A 19,869-nucleotide genomic window follows, 5' to 3' on the forward strand; every position below is an offset into this window, starting at 1 on the left:
GACCAGCCGGTCTCCGTACAGGTCATCGTGTTCTGAGGGTTTTGAAGACCGTAGCCCAGATGGCACATAACTGTTCTAGATTGGCCCTGGACATACCTTTCTTCAGTAACTGGAGAATATCCATGTTTCAAAGACTTGAAAGAACATTTTCCTAGGAATTATAAATTGATAATAAGAAATAAGAAATCTGGTTAAGACATTAAAAAGCATCTTTGCCATATTTAAGTTAGAATGCATGAGCACCCAAAAAGAACACATAGTTTGAGAGGAACTAAAGTTGCTAGCAAGTGCTTTTTAAAAGAGAAAAATCAAGATGAAACGTAATCTGCCATTTTCACAATTAAGCTATGGCTAAATGACATCACTTTATTGTTATAAAGTTTTTATCTTGATCTCTCATTTTCTTTTTTTTCCAGTTAATCCTCACTCGAAGATACTTCCCCATTGATTTTTATTTTTTATTTTTTAAATATATTCTATTGATTTTTTTTTACAGAGAGGAAGGGAGAGGGATAGAGAGTTATAAACATTGATGAGAGAGAAACATCCATCAGCTGCCTCCTGCACGCCCCCCCACTAGGGATGTGCCCGCAACCAAGGTACATGCCCTTGACTGGAATCAAACCTGGGACCCTTCAGTCTGCAGGCCGACACTCTATCCACTGAGCCAAACTGGTTAGGCCTCCCCATTGATCTTTAGAGAGAGTGGAAGGGAGAGGGAGAGACAGAGAGAAACATCCATGTGAGAGAGACACATCGATTGGTTGCCTCCTGCACGTGCCCTGACCAGGGCCGGGGAACCTGCAACCGAGGTACATGCATGCCCTTGACCGGAATCAAACTTGGGACCCTTCACTCTGCAGGCCAACACTCTATCCACTGAGCCAAACCGGGTAAGGCAACCTCCCATATTTTGAATGAGGAATCTACCATAAAAGAGAAATCCTACATTGGTCTTTCTGCTCATAGAATGCTTCCCTCGACCTTGTTGTACTCCTGTTTTTCTCTCTCCACTGTGAAGTGTTTCTATGTGCACAGGATGAAGAGGTTGGCTTACTGAGGCAGGGGATGACCGGCGACCATCCATCTTGTGTGCAATTCATGATAGCCAGGCTAGTTTGTGAAGGAGGCATGTAGCCGTAGTCACAGAAATAGAGTAATGATCGCCCTACATACACCGGGAAGTATTCAGATGTGTCCCCATGAAGTAGCCGTCCATGTTTTATCTCCGGGAATCCGCAGGGCTTCCCTAGCAATGACAACAAAGAACACGCAGTATGAATAATGGTGAGCATTCACAAAAATCCCATCGGAGTGAAATTGTTTCCACTGTGAATTACATCGCTTTCTTACCATACAAATACAGTGGGGCCTTGACTTATGAGTTTAATTCATTCCGAGACCGAGCTCGTTAACTCAAATTACTCTGTCAACTCAAAGCAAAAAATCAGCCGAGAGACAGCTGGTATCTCAAAAAACTCGTTAGTCGGGACACTCGTAAGTCAAGGCCCCACTGTAACATCATTGCATTAGGCTTTCTAGGACATGAAAAGTTGTCAAGTTCAGATGATGTAACTAACACTTGTTTTCTGCACATTTCATACTATATGTGAATATGGAATCATTAGAGGGTACACCTGAAACTAATATTTATATGCCCACTTTACTCTAAACCAGTGGTTCTCAGCCTTGGCTGCACATTAGAATCACCTGGGAATCTCTTTAAAATCCTGATTTCTGGGCCTCGTCCTCCGGAAATTCTGTTTCTTCGTTATGGGGTGGGGCCACAACATTAGTAACAAAGGAACAGAATTTCTGGAGGATGAGGCCCAGAAATCAGGATTTTGAAAAGATTCCCAGGTGATTCTAATGTGCAGCCAAGGTTGAGAACCACTGCTCTAAACCAATCAATCAATAGACAATCACTCTCCTTGTCATTGTTATGCACACTGAGTCCTGTGTCACGGGGGTCATGGCCTCCTCTTTTAGGCACCTGACTGTCCACATTCATTTGGCCTTGGCCTTGAATGAACCCTGAGCCACTGACCTGTTATGTGCATCATTTCATTTGTCACCCATGGAAGATCCAGCTTAAGTGCGGGCCCCTTTCCCAATGAGCTGATACACAAGGAGCAGCAATGAGATGGTAGAGACAGAAAACACTGGAAAAGGGGCAGCCCCCCAGGAATGAAGTGCCCTGTGGGCTGAGGGGCGTGTGTGACAGGTGGGGCTTTAGAAAGTGCACAGTGTCCCCCACATTCATCCCCTCATACAAGGGAGCCCGTGCCCCTCCCCTGAGTGAGGCTGGACTGAGGGGCGCTCTTCTGAAGAGGTCACATGGCTGAGGGGACCATGTGACCAGGTCATCGATGCTCTGGAGGCGCCTCCAGGGCCCTCAGGTCATCGCTCTGGGGAGGGTTCCTGCCCTCAGGCCACCGATGGGGACGCCCAGGGGGACGGCTGCGGAGGCTCCTGCCCTCGCCCTGGGCAGCGTCCCAGGGAGCAGCAGGGAGGACCCAGAACCAGGCAGCTAAGCGGCTCCCAAATCCTGACCCCCCCAACGCTGACACACAGGGGGCTGTTGTCTGAGGCTGTATGTTCGGGGGCGTTTGCTACACAGACACCAATATCTCATGTTCTAGGTGTTAAGTGGTAGTGTTCTTACCGAATATTCCTAGGTCTAATATACTAGGTCAGATATTAGAATTATATTATCTGGAGACATACACACACACACACACACACACACACACACACACACACACGCTCACACTCACATACTTAACATTGAAGCAAAGTTTAAAAAGGTTTTTCACTTACACTGATGGGACGTTGTCCTACTTAGAATTGGCAACTTTGAAAAGCAAAGAACCCCTGTCAGTCCTCTGCTGTCCCTTCTCAGCGAGGCAATGACTGGGCTTCTCAGGGCCCCATTTCCTGGTGTTTAAGGGAAGGAATTTATAACGAAGAAGCAGGTCAGGACCTGAGTGGGACTTACGGACACATCTGGGACGAGGAAGCCAGCCTACAAGAGTGCACTCCGTCTTATTTCCGATAAGGGGAGGATAGAAGCCGTTCCCACACCGGTATGTGATGACATCATCCAGTCCGTACTGGTTCATTTTAGGAGCAAAGTCACCATTTGGAATTATTGGAGGGTTACATGTTATTTCTGAGAAGAAAAAGGACACGTGGATTATGCAGATAATTATCCCATCAACATATTCTTTTTCAAAAAATACATTTTTATTGATTTCAGAGAGGAAGGGAGAGGGAGAGAGAGACACATCAATGATGAGAGAGAATCATTGCTAGGCTCCCTATACGGGATCCAGCCCACAACCCAGGCATGTGCCCTGACCGGGAATCGAAAGATGCCCTTCTGGTTCCTAGGTCAACGCTCAGTCACTGAGCCACGTGGGCCGGGCTCCATCAAGGTATTATTTATTGTGACCTTAAAACACAGAAACTGTGTACTGGTCAATTCATTCATAAATTACAGACAGCCCTGGCCGGGTGGCTCAGTGGTTAGAATGTTGGCCCTCAGACCAAGGGTCCCTGGTTTAATTCCCGGTCAAGGGCACAGACTTTGTTTGCAAGTTCCATCCCTGGCCCTGGTCGGGGTGAGTGTGAGAGGCAACCAATCTGTATGTTTCTCTTACATTGATGTTTCTCTATCTCTCTCTTGCTCTCTCTCCCTCTCTCTCTTCCTCTCTCTCTCCCTCTCCCCCCCACCCTTTCTCCCTCATATTCACTCTTTCACTAAAAATCAATGGGAAAAAATATCCTCGGGTGAGGATTAAAAAAAAAGTAGAGAAAATGAAAGTGAGCAACGTTCTACTTAAGAAGGAGCTAATAGTCCCATCAGCTTCCACTCACCTTGTCCACGAGCCCAGGAGACCCACAGGGTGAGGATGGCGTTGACTAGTAACAGCATGGCGGGCTCCCCGGGGGTGTTAGCGCAGAGAGTCCAGCGCTGCTCTGTGTGGTTTAACTCAGCTTCCTGAGCCGTTCCCAAGTGTGGCCCTGAATTTAAGTGACATTACCGGGAAGCTAACTAGCTGAGGTTACTCGGTAGATATCAAAGTTTAAAGACTTTTGCAATATCTGTGTATTTACATGAATGATTTCACAATCATTTGTTGACTTCATTCCCGGACATGTGCTTGTACAGCTTTCCGTAGGGACAGTAACAGTAAGACTGGCTGCAAAAGTGATATAAAACTCGAATCTTTAAACGAATCTTGAGGATGGGTGAGGTTCTTTCTCAACCAGGAGATTCACGTGGGAATAGCTCTGACTGCATGTCCCTGTGACTATCTCTCCTCCTCTCTTTGCTCTCACCGACTGCAGTCCTTAGGGGTCTATGGACACCACCCAGTATGTCGCACAGTGTAGGGTCCTGTCTGTAGGACAGCACTGATTTTTTTTCTAAACTCAGAACAGACCACACCACCAAGTCCAAGAATTTCAGCACATTCTTGATATTCAACTTTTTTTCATGTTTTATTGATTTTAGAGAGAGAGAAACATCAATGAGGGATAGAGGCAAGCACTGCGGTGATTTCTGGGCAGAGACGTTTCATGAACAGAACATGAACATGTCTGCATGTTGGTTTGTCACATGTTAATAAGATGCTTAGGAGAAGTGGTCCGTTGGTCTCTCAGATCACAATGACATCTTCCACACGGTATTTCATGCAAATTCTGATTAGTGAATAAAAGCGAGTTACAGAAAAATAAATTGAGATGAACTGGATTAATATTTAAAAATTCTGAATGAAGGTGCATATTTTAATGTGAAAACGGCCACACAGCTCTCATGTTATGCACAAGTGGGATACTCCAGCTTTCCTTCTCGACATTGTGCTCGGAATGCAGATGCTGGTGACACTTTAGGATGGTAACCTTGACGACACCTAAATTCAACAAAATCATTTGTTCTGGAATAAATTTTTTTCGCAAATGAATATTTCAACTCTATGTTATGTGCTTCCATGATTTCTTCTGATATTACACAGGCATCTGAAGGTAAAAAAAAAAAAGAAATAAAACTAAGTATTATACGAGTATTTTCCACAGAATTTTACAGTTTCATGCAGCATCTTCTACACAGATCTAGGAATTTATTCTCAAACCCTTTTCCAAACCAATTCATTGAAAACCCATCATGTTGGTATAACTCATTTTAAACTATTGATGACTTAAAAATGAGGCACACTGTGGAATGTGTGGTCATTGCACGTTATAATCAATGTTTACAATGTCACCTACGCTATGAAGGGCTTTCATTGAAGAATCCTTGAAGGGGGTGGTGGAGGTGGATGAGGATGGAGGGGGCATAAGTGGTGATGGGGAAAATAAATTAAAAATGATAGTTTCTTGCTGTTGATGCTCAAGAATTTTTCAGACTTTATACCCTCAGACATGACTATTTGGTAGTCAACAGAAGGGGTGATAGTCCATGCAAGTTCTGTTGTAAACAGCAAACATGACATTCATTACACGGATTTCCCAGGGTCCACGAGGAAATTAAAGGACTTACCTAAGCATTTGGGTGGCTCAGACCACTGTCCATCACGGCACGTTATTCTCCTGTTTCCCTCAAGTTCATAGTAAGCCTGGCATTGATACTCCACTGAAGACCCAGGAGCATAGACTGCTAATGGATACGTGGTAATGTCTCCATTGTCAATAACAGGAGGGGGCCCACATCTTTCTGTGGACTCTAAGAGAGGATATTGTTGATTTATTGAGTGAGCAGTTGATTTTAAGGGAGCTGCAGAGTAGGTGGGAGCTACACTCACCTCCTCCTGGCTCCAAACCGATTTACAGGAAATGATAGAGCAACAAACCTGAGTAACCAAATGAAGGCCAGTGGGACAGGAGTCTAGTAACCAAGTGCTTACAGAAGCTGCACAGAGACTGGGAGGGGAGAATGAGACACCTACCCTTGCACTCAGGTGGGTCTGTCCACTTCCCACTTAGACATGTCACTTCTGCATTCCCGACGAGGACCAAAGGCCGCCTGCATTCATAACGTGCTGTCTCCTCATGTCGATACCTAGGCTTCTGGTTTGGTATGAAGGCATTTTGCACTGTGGGAGGGCTGCCACAGGAGAGATCTGAATAAAGAGGAAAAAAGGAATCTCTAATGCAGCGATCATTTATAGACAATGGAGACTGAAAATCTTCACAAATTTACATGCAAGATTAAAAAAAAGATAAAGCATTTTTTTTGGTAAGATTTATGCTTCTATATGTTAATTTCAAAAAAAAATTTTAATTAATTGTTAGAGACAGAGAGAGAGAGAGAGAGAGAGAGAGAGAGACATTGATTGGCTGCTTCATCATGCCTCCTACTGAGGATCAAGTCCACAACCCCAGCATGTGCCTTGACCGGATTCGAACCAGTGATCTCTTGTTACAAGGGATGTCACTCAATCAACTGAGCCACACCAGCCAGGGCTACAGCTATTTCTTTTTTTAAGTATATTTCTGTATTGATTTCAGAGAGGGAGAGGAAGAGAGAGAGAAACATGAATGATGAGAGAGAATCATTGATTGGCTGCCTCCTGAACACCCCCTACTGGGGATCAAGCCCACAACCCAGGCATGTGCCCTTGACCGGAATCGAACCCAGGACCCTTCAGTCCGCAGGCTGGTGCTCTATCCACTGCGCCACACCAGCCAGGGCCACAGCTATTTCTTTATGAAATGAGGAAGGAGACAGAATCCCAGAGGACAGCATTCTCCTTACTGATGCGGCTGCATGTAGGGGGCGTGGACCAGCCGTGTTCCGCACACGTGATGACGTCCTGGTCATTGGCGAGGCTGTAGCCCTGGTCACAGACGATCTGTACCGTGTCCCCCTCCTGGTGCGTTCGCCCTGAAGATGTGGAACGCCCGTTTTCCACCCAGGGGAAGAAGCACTGTCCTGCAAGCCAAGGATGACTAAGATGAATCCTGCATCAGGACAGACATGAAGTGCAAAAGCGCTTCCTTAAAATCAGTTCATGCCAATGAACATATGAGTGTGTGCTACCCGCCAGTCATGACTTCTATGTGAAGCACATTTTGACGTTTGTCACGCTCTCTTAGGTATCAGAAAAGTGACCGGTTTTTCTCATTCCTTTGACGCAATTGCATCCTAGGCTTCCATCTCCTGGGCTCGCCTCCGCCCTTTTTCTCTCTTAGTTGCTCTCCTCGCGTCTCTGCCCTCATCGAGAGAGGAAGGCGGGTGTGACTCGCAAACATGTAACTAAAAACCACGCAAAGGAAGGAAACTCATAAAAATGCTCCTTGAGTATCCGAAGGGACAGCATATGGTGGACAGAGGTTACCTGTCAAAGATGAACTCTCCCGAGAAACACCTGTGTTCCTACAATGACCAAGTGAGCGCTTTTAAATTAAATATTAGCAGTTGAAATGGCTGAGCATTGGTATTTGAAACGAAAAAAAAAAATGTAGATATTTCATCAAGTTTGTATCTTATTTTTTGCCGAGTTGATTTCTGAAGAGTGACCTATCTTACCTTCGCTGGCTCCACCACCCCTGACATGGTAATTGTTCAGATTCTGTGATCCCTCCTGCAGGCCCCCTCTCCCCGCCCCCTTCACTGAGTCCACTGAGTAATTCATCGGGGAATGGGGATCCGGGGGGGCATTTACTCACTGATACACCTCGGAGCTGGCGACCATCCTCCCTTCGTGCAGTTTATCTGAGTCCAGAGTGTCTGGGAGGGAGACACGAAGCTGTGGTCACAGGAGTAGTAGAAGTATTTCCCCGTGGCGACCGGGAAGGTGGGCTTATATCTGTTTTCCTCATATATGTTTCCATGCTTTATTTCCGGGAAATCACAAGTTCTTCCTGAAGGAAAAAAATGTAGGACCCCGGATGAACGAACAAGTCTCCTCTATTACCCTCACCCCCTTAATGACCTGTTGTAAGTTAATCACCCCTTTAAAGGCCTTATCACCAAACAGTTACATGCTGAGGTTCCGGGAGTTTGGACTTCAATCCAACCCCTGCCAACTAAATACACAGAGGTGTTTGCATCCACACAAAAGGTTTGGCCCCTAAGGGGGATCCTTTCCCCTGACAAACATTGGTGCACCTCCAACTACAGAGCGTTTAAAAGAGAGGACTGGTACCCATCTTTAAAAAATATATATGTTTTTATTGATTTTAGAGAGCAGAAAGGGAAGGGAGGGAGAGAGAGAAACATCCATGATGAGAGAGAATCATGGACCGGCTGCCTCCTGCACGTCCCACACTGGGGATCGAGCCCGCAACCTGGGCCTGTGCCCTGACCGGGAATCAAGCTGTGACCTCCTGTTCATGGGACGTTGCTCAGTCAACCGGCCAGCTACTCTGGGTAGGCAGCTTTGCTGTGTGGTTGTTACTGTGGCGGCCAGTGAGGGAAAGTGCCCAAATGTAAGCTGACCCAACAGACACAAGCCGGCAGGCAGCAAGTCATGTAAATGAATTCCTCTTATAAACTGATGAAAAAGCAATGATTCGCAAGCGGCAGGATGAAGTATGATAAGGCACGCTGCTAGAGGCCTCATTTACAGGAACTCAGGAATGAGAGAATTTGATTTTAGGAAAATAAGGGATGTTAAATGATAGAAGAGTGAAGACAAAATATCCAGAAGGATGGTAAAGGGAGGAGGAAATGTCATTGTATAAATAAAATCTTCAAGATTCAAAAGTGCAATGAATACTATTAGAACTAATGTACAAAATAAATTGCTTTTTAATTAAAGATAAGTTGAGGAGACTACCAGTTATATTTGTTTTAAGATACAATTGTTTAATACATAGGGTTGCATTGACACATAATAGAGACCACATATTATTCTAAAGAATGCACATCAGTGCACAATAGAGAGAATGCTATGAAATACAGTAATTTATGTACTCAACACTTAACAGTAAACTCAGAAATCTAATAAAATTTATTGGCATTCCATTGGAAGTTAAGAAAGTATTTTACTTTTTGTGGAAACAGGTGTTTCTTTTTACCCGCTGCTAATCTTAATGCAGTGCTAAATTGATTGTAATGGTAATTACTTTTACAGGCTTATTAAGGTTTACTTGAAATATAGTACATGGCTGATTTCACAAGTTTTGACAATGCAATCTATAAAACAGTCACCACACATACAATTGGGAGAATTACCATTGGGAGAATTACCATTGTTTCCAAATGTGTATGAACACATTCAAATATTCCCGTCATCGGCATTACAAGCCCTTTTACTGGGAACTCAGGGAGCAAAATTCAACATAGTTGGTTGTACTTTCCTAAAAATGATCTCCCAATACAGACAATTCATTAAAAATAAAACAACCACAGACCCACGAAAGTAGGAGTAACATGAAGTCCCAGGTAAGAGCACGCAGCCTGGCCAGCTCTGTTTTTCACTCACCTTGTCCACGAGCCCAGGAGACCCACAGGGTGAGGATGACCTTGACCAGTAACAGCATGGCGGGCTCCCCGGGGGTGTTAGTGCAGAGAGTCCAGTGCTGCTGTGTGTGGTTTTAACTCAGCTTCCTGAGCTGTTACCAAGTGTGGCTCTGAATTTAAGTGACAGTACCGGGAAGCTGGTTAACTGAGGTCACTCGGTAGGTCACCAAAAGACTTTTGCAATGTCTGTGAATTTGCATGAAGGATTTCACAATCATCTCCCGAGTTACTTCCCAGACATGGGCTTGGACAGCTTTTCTTAGGGACAGTAATGGACAGGTTCCAACAATAACATGGAACTCAAATCTTTAAACGCTTCTTGAGAATGGGTGAGGTTCTTTCTCAACCAGGAGATTCGCGTGGGAGTAGCTCTGACTGCGTGCCCCTGTGACGGTCTCTTGTCCTCGCGTTGCTCTCACCCAACTGCAGTCCTAGGGGTCTATGGACACCACCCAGTATGTCCACACAGTGTACAGTCCTGTCTGTAGGACAGCACTGGTTTGTTTTTATTTTTGGTTTGATTAGTTTTGGTAAACTCACAACAGACCACACCACCAAGTCCAAGAATTTCAGCACATTTTTCACATTCAACTTCTTCCTTTTTGTTTTCATATGTTTTGCTTGTTTTTAAAGAGAGAGGGAGGCACAGGGAGAGATAAAAACATCTACAAAGAGAGAGAAACATCTACCTGCTGCCCCCTACATGCCCTCTACTGGGGATCGAGCCCATAACCACAGCATGAGCCCTCACCTGGAATGAACCTCTGACGTCTTGAGCCACACTGGCCAGCCTAGGCACCTTTTCTTTGAGGGAACAACATATTCAGAGGCATGCCATGGAGAAAATGAGAAGCATAAAGTCTAACCTAATCTGAGAACTAGTTTGGCCGATAACCTTCTGCTCAAATACAAATTGGAGACTAGTTATCAAGCAGAGCTTCCATTGGACGGGACTTTAGTTTGTTTTTAATGTGCTTTCAGAATAGGCTATGAGAAAACAGAAATTCAGTTCCCATGTTGACTTAGGATCAGTAAATATTTTAAGATTTGCAACTTTAAAATAACTGATTATTTTTTGTCAAATAGAAGAGCCAAGCTTCAACTCTGTCAAACAGTTCAAACCCTACAGGTGGGAACAATGAGAACTGCCCTTCTTTGTCACAACAAGTCTTCTTCAGTCCACGGTTCACCTCTGACTCCAGTAAGAGAATGTAGTAATGGGGTTATTTTCACTGACTATTGTAACATATGTTATCTATGTAGGCATAGTTGTTAATCCTCTCCTGAGGATATATTTTCCCATTGATTTTTAGAGAGAGTGGAAGGGAGGGAAGAAAGAGGAGAGAGAGAGAGAGAGAGAGAGAGAGAGAGAGAGAGAGAGAGAGAGAGAGAGAGAGAGATGTGAGAGAGACACATCGATTGCTTGCATTCTGCACACACTCCACCTGGGACAGGGATCAAACCTGCAACACAGGTACATGCTCTTGACCAGGAATTGAGTTCCTTGTCTCCAGGTCAATGCTCTGATCGGAACCACACCAGACAGGGCATTTTTAATGTGTAAATTTCTATTGTATGATTTCCCACAGTACATTCTAAGCTCATGTGTTTTGTTTGACGGTTATACATCCGATTCAATAGACAGAAAGCCACACCGTTACCTCCCTTGCTGTTTATTGCTCTATTGGCAAGTAGTCTAATCCCACGACGGTGAAGAATTATTGTCTTGGTACAAGTGTAAGTGATGATATAGTTGCGTTAACATCTTTGGGAGACGATTAAGTTGAAAAGGAGGCTAACATATTGCTTTTTTGTCCTTTGAAATATAGTGGGAAAGAGCAGGAAATGCCAGAAGACTGGCAAGCTTTCAGGCAAGAAGGCCAGTAGGTGGGACTGGCCACATATTTGGGGCCACAGGGCTTCTTCATTTACACGTGGGGTACTCCATTTTCCCTTCCAGACACAAGGCTTGAAATGACTCCACTGACGTCACTGCCTTGCGTCCTGATTTGCACTTAAAGTCAATACTATTCCCTGATTTTATAAAATAGGTTTTGTCATATTTCCCATTTAACTGTATGTTCTTTTCTTTCATGATTTTTTCTGATAATACACATGGATCTGAAAGTAGAAGAAATAAATAAAAGCAATTAGTAATATTTCTTTTTATAAACAAACTAGAGGCCCAGTGCACGATATTCGTACATGAGTAGGGTCCCTAGGCCTGACTGGCAATCAGGGCCTATCAGGCCTAGGCCATAAGTTGGACAGCCCCCAAGTTGGACATCCCGGGCTGCCAGAGGGATGTCTGACTGCCCGCTTAAGCCAGATTCCCCCAGGGATTGGGCCTAAACTGGCAAGTGGACATCCCCTGATGGGTCCTGGACTGTGAGAGGGCATAGGCTGGGCTGAGGCCCCCCTCCCCCCCACAAAGTGCACAAATTTTTGGGCACTGGGCCTCTAGTATTATAATAAAGTTTCAGACGTTTTCTTTTTTCTATGGGCAAACTGTTCTTACACTGTAGAACTTTATACATGCTAAAATTTTTAATTTATATTTTAAAAAATGATATTTATGGGGTGATATAGGTGAATTATATTATATAGGCTTTGAATGTTTAATTCTATGAAACATTACCTTTATATTGCATTGTGTGCCCATCACCCAAAATCAAATCATTTTTCACTGCCATGTATTTGACCCTATTTACACTCTGCTACTGCCCCACCCGCTTCCCCTCTGGTAACCACCACAGTGTGGTCTTTGTCTGTGAGATTTTGTTTCTTATTATTATTTGTTCATTTGTTGGTTTTAAATTTATATCCCACATATAAGTGAAATCAATGGTTCACATATTTTCTGTCTGACTTATTTCACTTAGCATGATATTCTCAAAGTCCATCCATGTTGCTGCATATGGCAATATTTCAACTCTTCTTATGTCAAAATTTGAAGATATCATGGACTCCTATTTCTCTTCTCTTGATGCAAGTATTTTATATTCTAGTTCAGCCATCACTGTCATTGATAAGGCTTTAGAAATAGCTAAAAATTCTGTTCCAACACATCCCATAACATTACATGATGAAACATGATAGAATTACACATATGACTCCTCATATCCAAAAGTTTTGAAATGTTTCCCAGTACATTCAGAAGTATATACTATGTGAGTTCCACACACTTGCCAAAACACATTTTCTGATCTTCCCTTTCTAACTTTACTACTCCAAGCAAAATTTACCTCCTTGCTTTAACAGACCATATGTCTGTGTAATTTTTTACACGATGTTGGAGGTTGCCTTTGATGATCTTAAATGCTCTCTGCGTATTTCAATTCCAAGACTCAAATACAGTCTTAGCTCCTTCACCGAACTGATTTGATGTCCCCAGATAATGAAGACTGCTTTATCTTCAAGGTTGTGGGAGCAGGTCTTGCTTGTGCTGGGAGACATGTGTTAGACTTGTCCATCTACTCAATCATTTCGATTTCAGATTTAGAATATATCTTTGAAATGCAACACTTTCCCTCCCATAAAATCTAGGTTGGCACTATTTCTAGACTATTCAGACTTGGGTATATTAACTTTGATTTCCTGTCCTGGACTTCCTGGGTTTGCTGTAATCTCCCACAGAAGGGGACACATACACAGGAGAGGATGAGTCCGGTAGGGTCCACCGTGGGGTCAGCTAATGTATCAGAATCAGCCTCTCCCAATGTTCCTGTTTAAAGGACCTTTATTATTGTTCACATAGGGATTCTTCCAAGCTTGTAGCCCTACACACGAGTCTCCGAATGTGAAACATTGAGCAGGAGAGCTGTTGGTGAGCACAGTTCTAGACCCTGACTGCATGACTGGTAGACCGCACACCGGCTCATAAGCATCACCCTCATGGTCTCAGGATCCAGAAGAACCTTGAGAACTTACCTATGCACCTCGGGACTTCAGACCACTTTCCATAACTACAGGTTACATATTTAGGACCCTGAATTTGATAGTAGGCCTGGCATTGGTATTTCACTGTTGACCACGGATAATACACTTTTAATGTGACGGAGGTGATGTCTCCATTGCTAATCGCTGGAGGAGGCCCACACTTGTCTGCAGATTCTGAAAAAGAGCATTTTAAATGTTGAAGAACAAATTGTAGTTTTGTTGGAAACTCTTTATGTAAAGCTGCATAAGAAGTATTATCGTTATTTTGCATTTTAACCCTTGTGTGTTAAAAATGCCTTAGATCCCCACACTCAAGCAAGGACTCCATACATGTAGACTTTTCAATTCTTGGAAAAAGAAATGCTGGAATCAAAAAACTTACTAAAGCAGGTTGGCAAGTGGGACCAGCCGTCCTCACCACACACCATGGAACCCTTTTTGCTTCCATCTCTGTTTTCATAGCCATCCAGGCACTGGTAGTCCAACGTGTCATCGGGTCGAAATGGTTTTCCAGTGATTATGGCTGTGGCATTCTCAAATATGGGCATGTCACAATGTTCTAAAGCAAAATAAAGGTGACCATTGTGTTTCTAATGTCGTATCATGTAGAATCCAACTATGAAAATTTCATTCCGGCAATACTAAACTTTACCATCAGAGTGTGAGTCTTAGAGAAGACTGTAGTCCTTGGATATATGATCCATGTATTTATATAAAACACCCTCTTCTCCCTAATGATTCCCAGAATTGAAAGTTTATCCACATTGATTTTTAAAAATGAGTAGCAAAGGGTACAGCTTTTTCACCAAAGGGAGTCCATGAAATGAAAAAAAATATTTAAAAATGTAAGAACAGATATCTCTTTGTGTGCTTTATAAGTCAATTTGCCCACTTTCTATTGCATATAGTTTAGTTTAATATCTATAAATGTTCTTAGTCTGAGTGAATTAATAGTAAGTATTGCAACCCATGAACCAGGTGTAGGGAAAGCAGGATAAAGAGGCTCCTTTAGGGGCTCAGGCTGTTGTTTGCACGGGGCTCAGTAGATGCCTGAATTCCCAGTTCAAGTCAGTGTTCACTGCTTTGATACACACATGTAAGAATATTCCAATGAAAGATCAGCTCTATTATATCCTGATGTAATACCATGTCCATAACAATCATTCTCATATTTCTAAATGCCCACAGAACGACTTATAGAAACCTGTGTACTTAACATGTAAAAGCCAGATATGACTGCATATGAGAATCTTCATTTATATCCTCATAGCATGAATACATGCAATCATAGGTGAAGTGGTTGACATTGGGCAAGCAGTGTATTTATTTTTAATTTAAACGACATTTTCAATGCTTCTTCAATGAACACATACAGTATGTGATCTTAATCTGTTTCATTTAACAGTATTTACAATATTCATGCCTAATTGCTCACTGTTACTTACTGCAATAAATTAACGACCTATTCGTTATCAAAAATTTAAAACTTTGCACACACATTTGGAACAGGAAATGAAGTAGGCCTTTGTCTTAAAGCCAAGAAGGCGTAGCACATTCACCTTGAGAGTTGACACATTAAACTTTCCAGAGCGATACGTCTGGTTTTAGAAAACCGCAAATGGACTGGACATCAGGGAGGTTCACTTACTAATGCATTTGGGAGGCGAGGACCAGCCCTTCTCCGTACATGTCACTGTGCTCTGTGGGTTTAGGAGACTGTAGCCGGGAAGGCAGTCAATTTTGATAGACTGTCCCTGTAACAATCTTTGTTCTTTAGATGGAGAACGCACATGTTCCAAATCATTAAAAACACACTTTCCTGAGGATTACACAATGATCAGAAAAACGAATAAATGTACTCATAGATTAAAAATCATCTTTTCAATCTTATTTATTTATTTATTTTAAAAGTTCTGTGAACATTTACTTGCTCTTTGGCCGTGGCCCCGGCCCTGGCTCGCCCGACGCCCCCCCCCCCCCCCAACCACTAGTCCATAATTTTCAGTCTCTCATCTCCGCAGACTACTGGTCAAACCAATCACTCACCCACCACTGGAGACAAAGTCCGGGCCGGCCAAGACATCTGGTCGACCCAATCTCTCCCCACCACGGCTTGAGACTAAGTCCAGGCTCAGCCATCTGGTCGACCAGAGCCACCAAGCAACAGTTCTCCTGGCCGCCCTTTTTGGGGAGTGCTGGTAGACCTCTGGGGAGGGGAAGGGGCAGGGGGAGGGATGGGGAGAGGGGAGCCGACCCTTGGCTCCACTTGGAAAGAGATGGCATCCACCGCCACCCACCCTCTCCTCCCTGTCCCAGCCCGGGCCCCAAGGCCACAGTGGGGTTCGGGAGAGGAGGCCAGGGCTGGCCGGTCTGGGCACCAAACGAAGGTGAATGGACGCCGAAGCCATTCCCCTCCCCTTCCTTCCCTTGGTGGCCCCGAGGGGGATGGCCTCCCCCTACTGGGAAGGAAGAGAGGCCAGAAGGAGACAAACCTTTGTGTCCAGGGCTGACTTTCAATAGATCACAGTGAGGGAGCAGCTCTGCTACCTACGACATCCCGACCTAGAAGCCTGTGGTCTGGAAAGGTTTAGCACCAGGTTCCCCAACAACCTGGGTTCCGTGAAGGGCAAGGGGGCGGCCCCCCTTTCCGACCACATCCCGTTTCCCAGGATGAAGGGGTCTCCGCACTGGACCCCGGTTACAATCTTTAAACTAGAATGCATAAGCATTCCAACAGGCAGCTTAAGTACAACGAAAGTTGCTAGTAAATGTGTTTGAAAAAGAAAAACCAAGATTGAAGATGATTTATCTGTAGTTTTCACAATTAAACTATGAATAAATGATATCGACATTGTAATAAAGTCTCTTTTTTTTCATCTCCCATGTTTTTAATGAGGGACCTTTCGTAAAAGAAAATAGCTGTACTGGTCTTTCTGCTCATAGAACTCTTCCCTTGACCTATTTTTCCCACACAGGCTTAGCGGTGCTCATGTTTGCTCTCTGAACTCTGAACTATTGCCACGTGCACAGCACAGAGAGGTTTACTTACTGCGGCAGGGCACTTCCGGAGTCCATCCATCTTGTGTGCAAGTAATGTAATGCCAGAAATCTTCAGGAGGAGTCACATAGTTTTCATCACAGGAATAGTAAAACCATTGTTTTATCGGTGCTGGGAAGTGTGATCTATACTTGTCTTCCCTATATAGGAGTCCATGCTTTATTTCTGGAAATTCACAGGGATTTACTAGCAATTAAAACAAACAAAACACAGTACAAGTAATGTTTTACCTTCATAAAAATGTAACGAGAGATACATTGTTTCATTGATGAATTATATTCTCATATGCACCTAATTACACTCATTGCATTAGGCTCTCTAGGACAAGAAAAATTATAATCTTCAGATCATGTGAATAACACTTGTTTTCTGATCATTTCACAATATATACAAACATCAAATCATTATCTAAATCATGATTATTTAAATGATATTTTATCTGCATAAATCATCACTCTCCTTGTCACTGTTATGCACACTGAGTCCTGTGTCACGGTGGTCATGGCCTCCTCTTTAAGGCACCTGACTGTCCACATTCATTTGGCCTTGGCCTTGAATGAACCCTGAGCCACTGACCTGTTCTGTGTGTCATTTCATTGTCACCCATGGAAGATCCAGCTTAAGTGCGGGCCCCTTTCCCAATGAGCTGATCCACAAGGAGCAGCAATGAGATGGTAGAGACAGAAAACACTGGAAAAGGGCAGCCCCCCAGGAATGAAGTGCCCTGTGGGCTGAGGGGCGTGTGTGACATGTGGGGCTTTAGAAAGTGCACAGTGTCCCCCACATTCATCCCCTCATACAAGGGAGCCCGTGCCCCTCCCTTGAGTGAGGCTGGAAATCAAAGACTGCATTGAAGTCCTCTGCTTTACCTTCTCAGTGAGGCAAAGATTTGGACCTCTTAGGTCCCCTTTATTTTTTAATTTTTAGTTTTTTAAATTGATTTCAGAGAGGAAGGAAAGGGGAGAGAGAGAGAGAGAGAGAGAGAGAGAGAGAGATCAGAATCATTGATCAGAATCATTGATCTCCTGCAATGCCCCACACTAGGGATTGAGCCCCCAAACTGGGCATGTTCCTTGACTAAGAATTGAACCATGACCTCCTAGTTCACAGGTCATGGCTCAACCCCTGAGCCATGCCAGTCAGACAGATCCCCTGTATTTTTAAGTTTAAGAGAAGTCATTGCAGAATTAAGAGCAGGTGAAGATCTGGAGGGAACTTACAGCTACATCTTGGAGGAGGATCCCAGCCTTTGTCCGTACATTTTGCAGTATTTCCCCGGATGGAAGGGAAGAAGCCACTTGTGCAGTAGTACGTGATTTCTTGTCCCAGTCCGTAATTGGTCCTTTTAGGAAGGTAGTGGCTGTTTGCAATTCTTGGCGGGTCACATGCTATTTCTGAAAAGTAAAAGGACATGTCCATTATGCAGAAATCACATGAAAAAATCTTGAAGGACATGAGAATAAAGCGAATGTCATGTTTATGTTCTTTCCAAAGAGCAAAAGGGCATTCAAAGGAGCACCCTGTCCTTATGTATATATCAGCAACGATTATATTAAAACTAGTAGAAAATATATGTGACCTTCTAGACACAAGTGTTAAGTAAATTATGTCCCCAGAGTTTGATGTTAATTGACACTAACCTCAAATGAACCTGATAAAAAAGTTCATTTTTTTGCCAGGCCGGTGTGGCTTAGGGGTTGAATATTGACCTATGAAGCAAGAAAGCATGGTTCAATTCCTGATGAGGGCACATGCCTGGTTGGGGCCTTGATCCCCAGGAGTGGGTGTGAAGAAGGGAGCCCATCAAGGATTCTTTTTCATTCATCATTGATGTTTCTACTCTCTCTCCCTTTCCCTTTTTCTCTGAAGTCAATAAACTATATTTTAAAAATAAAAAATACATTTATTTTCTCTCACACTTTAATCTGCTATATCTATAAATCAGATTTTCATGTTACCAGTGCAGTCCAGTTACATATCTTAGTTTTTACTTCACAGTATAGCTACACTTAACACCACTGTATGAAGTCAAAAGCCATGAGACACATATAAAAGCACACGTTTCCCTAAGAGACCAGCCAAATACTACTGGGAGAATTTCATTAAATTAATTAAGAATAGAAGAACTTCTGGTGGGTGCTTTCAAGCAGTGGGCATAAATCCCTTGACAAATTGTAATTCCCTACTCTCATCATCTCCACGAAAGTAAACGGTGCTGTTAAAACATTGCCGGGGCCGGTCCCTCTACCCAAAATAGTAAGAGCTGAGACTGTACAAAGTGTGAGGCCACATGGTTCCTACTGTGAGAAGCCATCATTGAGATTTGGAATAATAATTCCATATGGACACTCCCTGTTGTGAATCAGTAGAAACATCCAGTTCGCACAGAGGACGGATGAATTGGGCCAAAGGTGGTTTCTATATAACCGGTCTCGGTACTTTTCATCATTCCAGCAAATGACTTAATGTGAGAGATTGTCCCTAATGAACGCAGAAACCAAAGTGTTGGTAAATTACCCTCCAATAGCCCTAGGGGTGGGTTCGACTCCTGGTCAAGGGCACACATGTCTCGGTGGCAGTTTCCATCCAAGGCCCTGGTTGGTACTTGGGGTAGAGGCACCCAGTCTCTCTCATATTGATGTCTCTCTCTGCCTCTCCCTCTACCCTTTTTTCTCTCTGTCTGTCTCTCCCTCTACCTTTTTTCCTCTCTTTCTACCTCTCCTTCTCCCATTGTTTTCCTCTCTCTTTCTCTCCCTTCTCCCTGCTGTCCTCTCACTCTAAAGATCAAAGGAGAGAGGGCTGAAAGATCAATCTTCATGTGAGGATTAAAAAAACAAAAAACTTAAAGATACACGATAAAGGTCAAATGCTACTTAAGAAGGAGCTAACTATTCCCATCAGTTTCAACTCACCTTGTCCACGAGCCCAGGAGACCCACAGGGTGAGGATGACCGTGACCAGTAGCAGCATGGCGGGCTCCCCGGGTGTGTTAGCGCAGATCATCAGCGCTGCTGTTTGGGGTTTCAAACGAGCCCTTACCAAGTGTGAGTGAGACCTCGGACTTAAGTGAAACACCAGGATGGATGCTAGTTGACTGAGGTCACTTGGTAGATATCAAATTTCAGTGGTTGGGACTATCTGTAAATTTTCGTGAGTGATTTCACAGTGAATCATTTCTTGACTTCATTCCCTGACACGTACTTGTACAAATTTCCTTAGAAACGTTATAAACTGGATCCAAAAGTGATAGAAAACAATTTTCTTTAAATGAAACACTTCTTGAGGATGGATGAGGTTCGTTCTCAACCAGGAGATTCACTTGGGAGTAGCTCTGACTGCCTGTCCCTGTGACGGTCTCTTGTCCTCGCGTTGCTCTCACCCCACTGCAGTCCTTAGGGGT

At 43.7% G+C, this 19,869-nt stretch overlaps 1 protein-coding gene across 1 annotated transcript; it reads right to left on the bottom strand.

The window, feature by feature from the left end:
• Positions 1–4,471: 4,471 nt before the first annotated feature.
• On the bottom strand, positions 4,472–9,563 carry LOC308535396 (complement factor H-related protein 1-like). Its single transcript, XM_081114267.1, has 6 exons — positions 9,435–9,563; positions 7,675–7,869; positions 6,761–6,937; positions 5,952–6,125; positions 5,546–5,728; positions 4,472–5,025 (listed from the first exon to the last, which is right to left on the bottom strand). The coding sequence occupies exons 1-6, from the start codon at positions 9,490–9,492 to the stop codon at positions 4,826–4,828; spliced, it is 987 nt and encodes a 328-aa protein (XP_080970393.1). The 5' UTR covers positions 9,493–9,563; the 3' UTR covers positions 4,472–4,825.
• Between the last annotated feature and the right edge of the window lie 10,306 nt (positions 9,564–19,869).

This window comes from Myotis nattereri (genome assembly GCF_964212035.1).
Source record: "Myotis nattereri genome assembly, chromosome: 20".
NCBI lineage: Eukaryota > Metazoa > Chordata > Mammalia > Chiroptera > Vespertilionidae > Myotis > Myotis nattereri.

Coding starts and splice junctions, on each gene's coding strand:
- LOC308535396 (XM_081114267.1), bottom strand. CDS start 9,492: ATGCTGTTACTGGTCAAGGTCATCCTCACCCTGTGGGTCTCCTGGGCT. Junction 6,126..6,760: donor CCCTACATGCAGCCGCATCA/GTAAGGAGAATG, acceptor CTCTTTATTCAG/ATCTCTCCTGTGGCAGCCCT. Junction 5,729..5,951: donor AGACCCACCTGAGTGCAAGG/GTAGGTGTCTCA, acceptor ATCCTCTCTTAG/AGTCCACAGAAAGATGTGGG.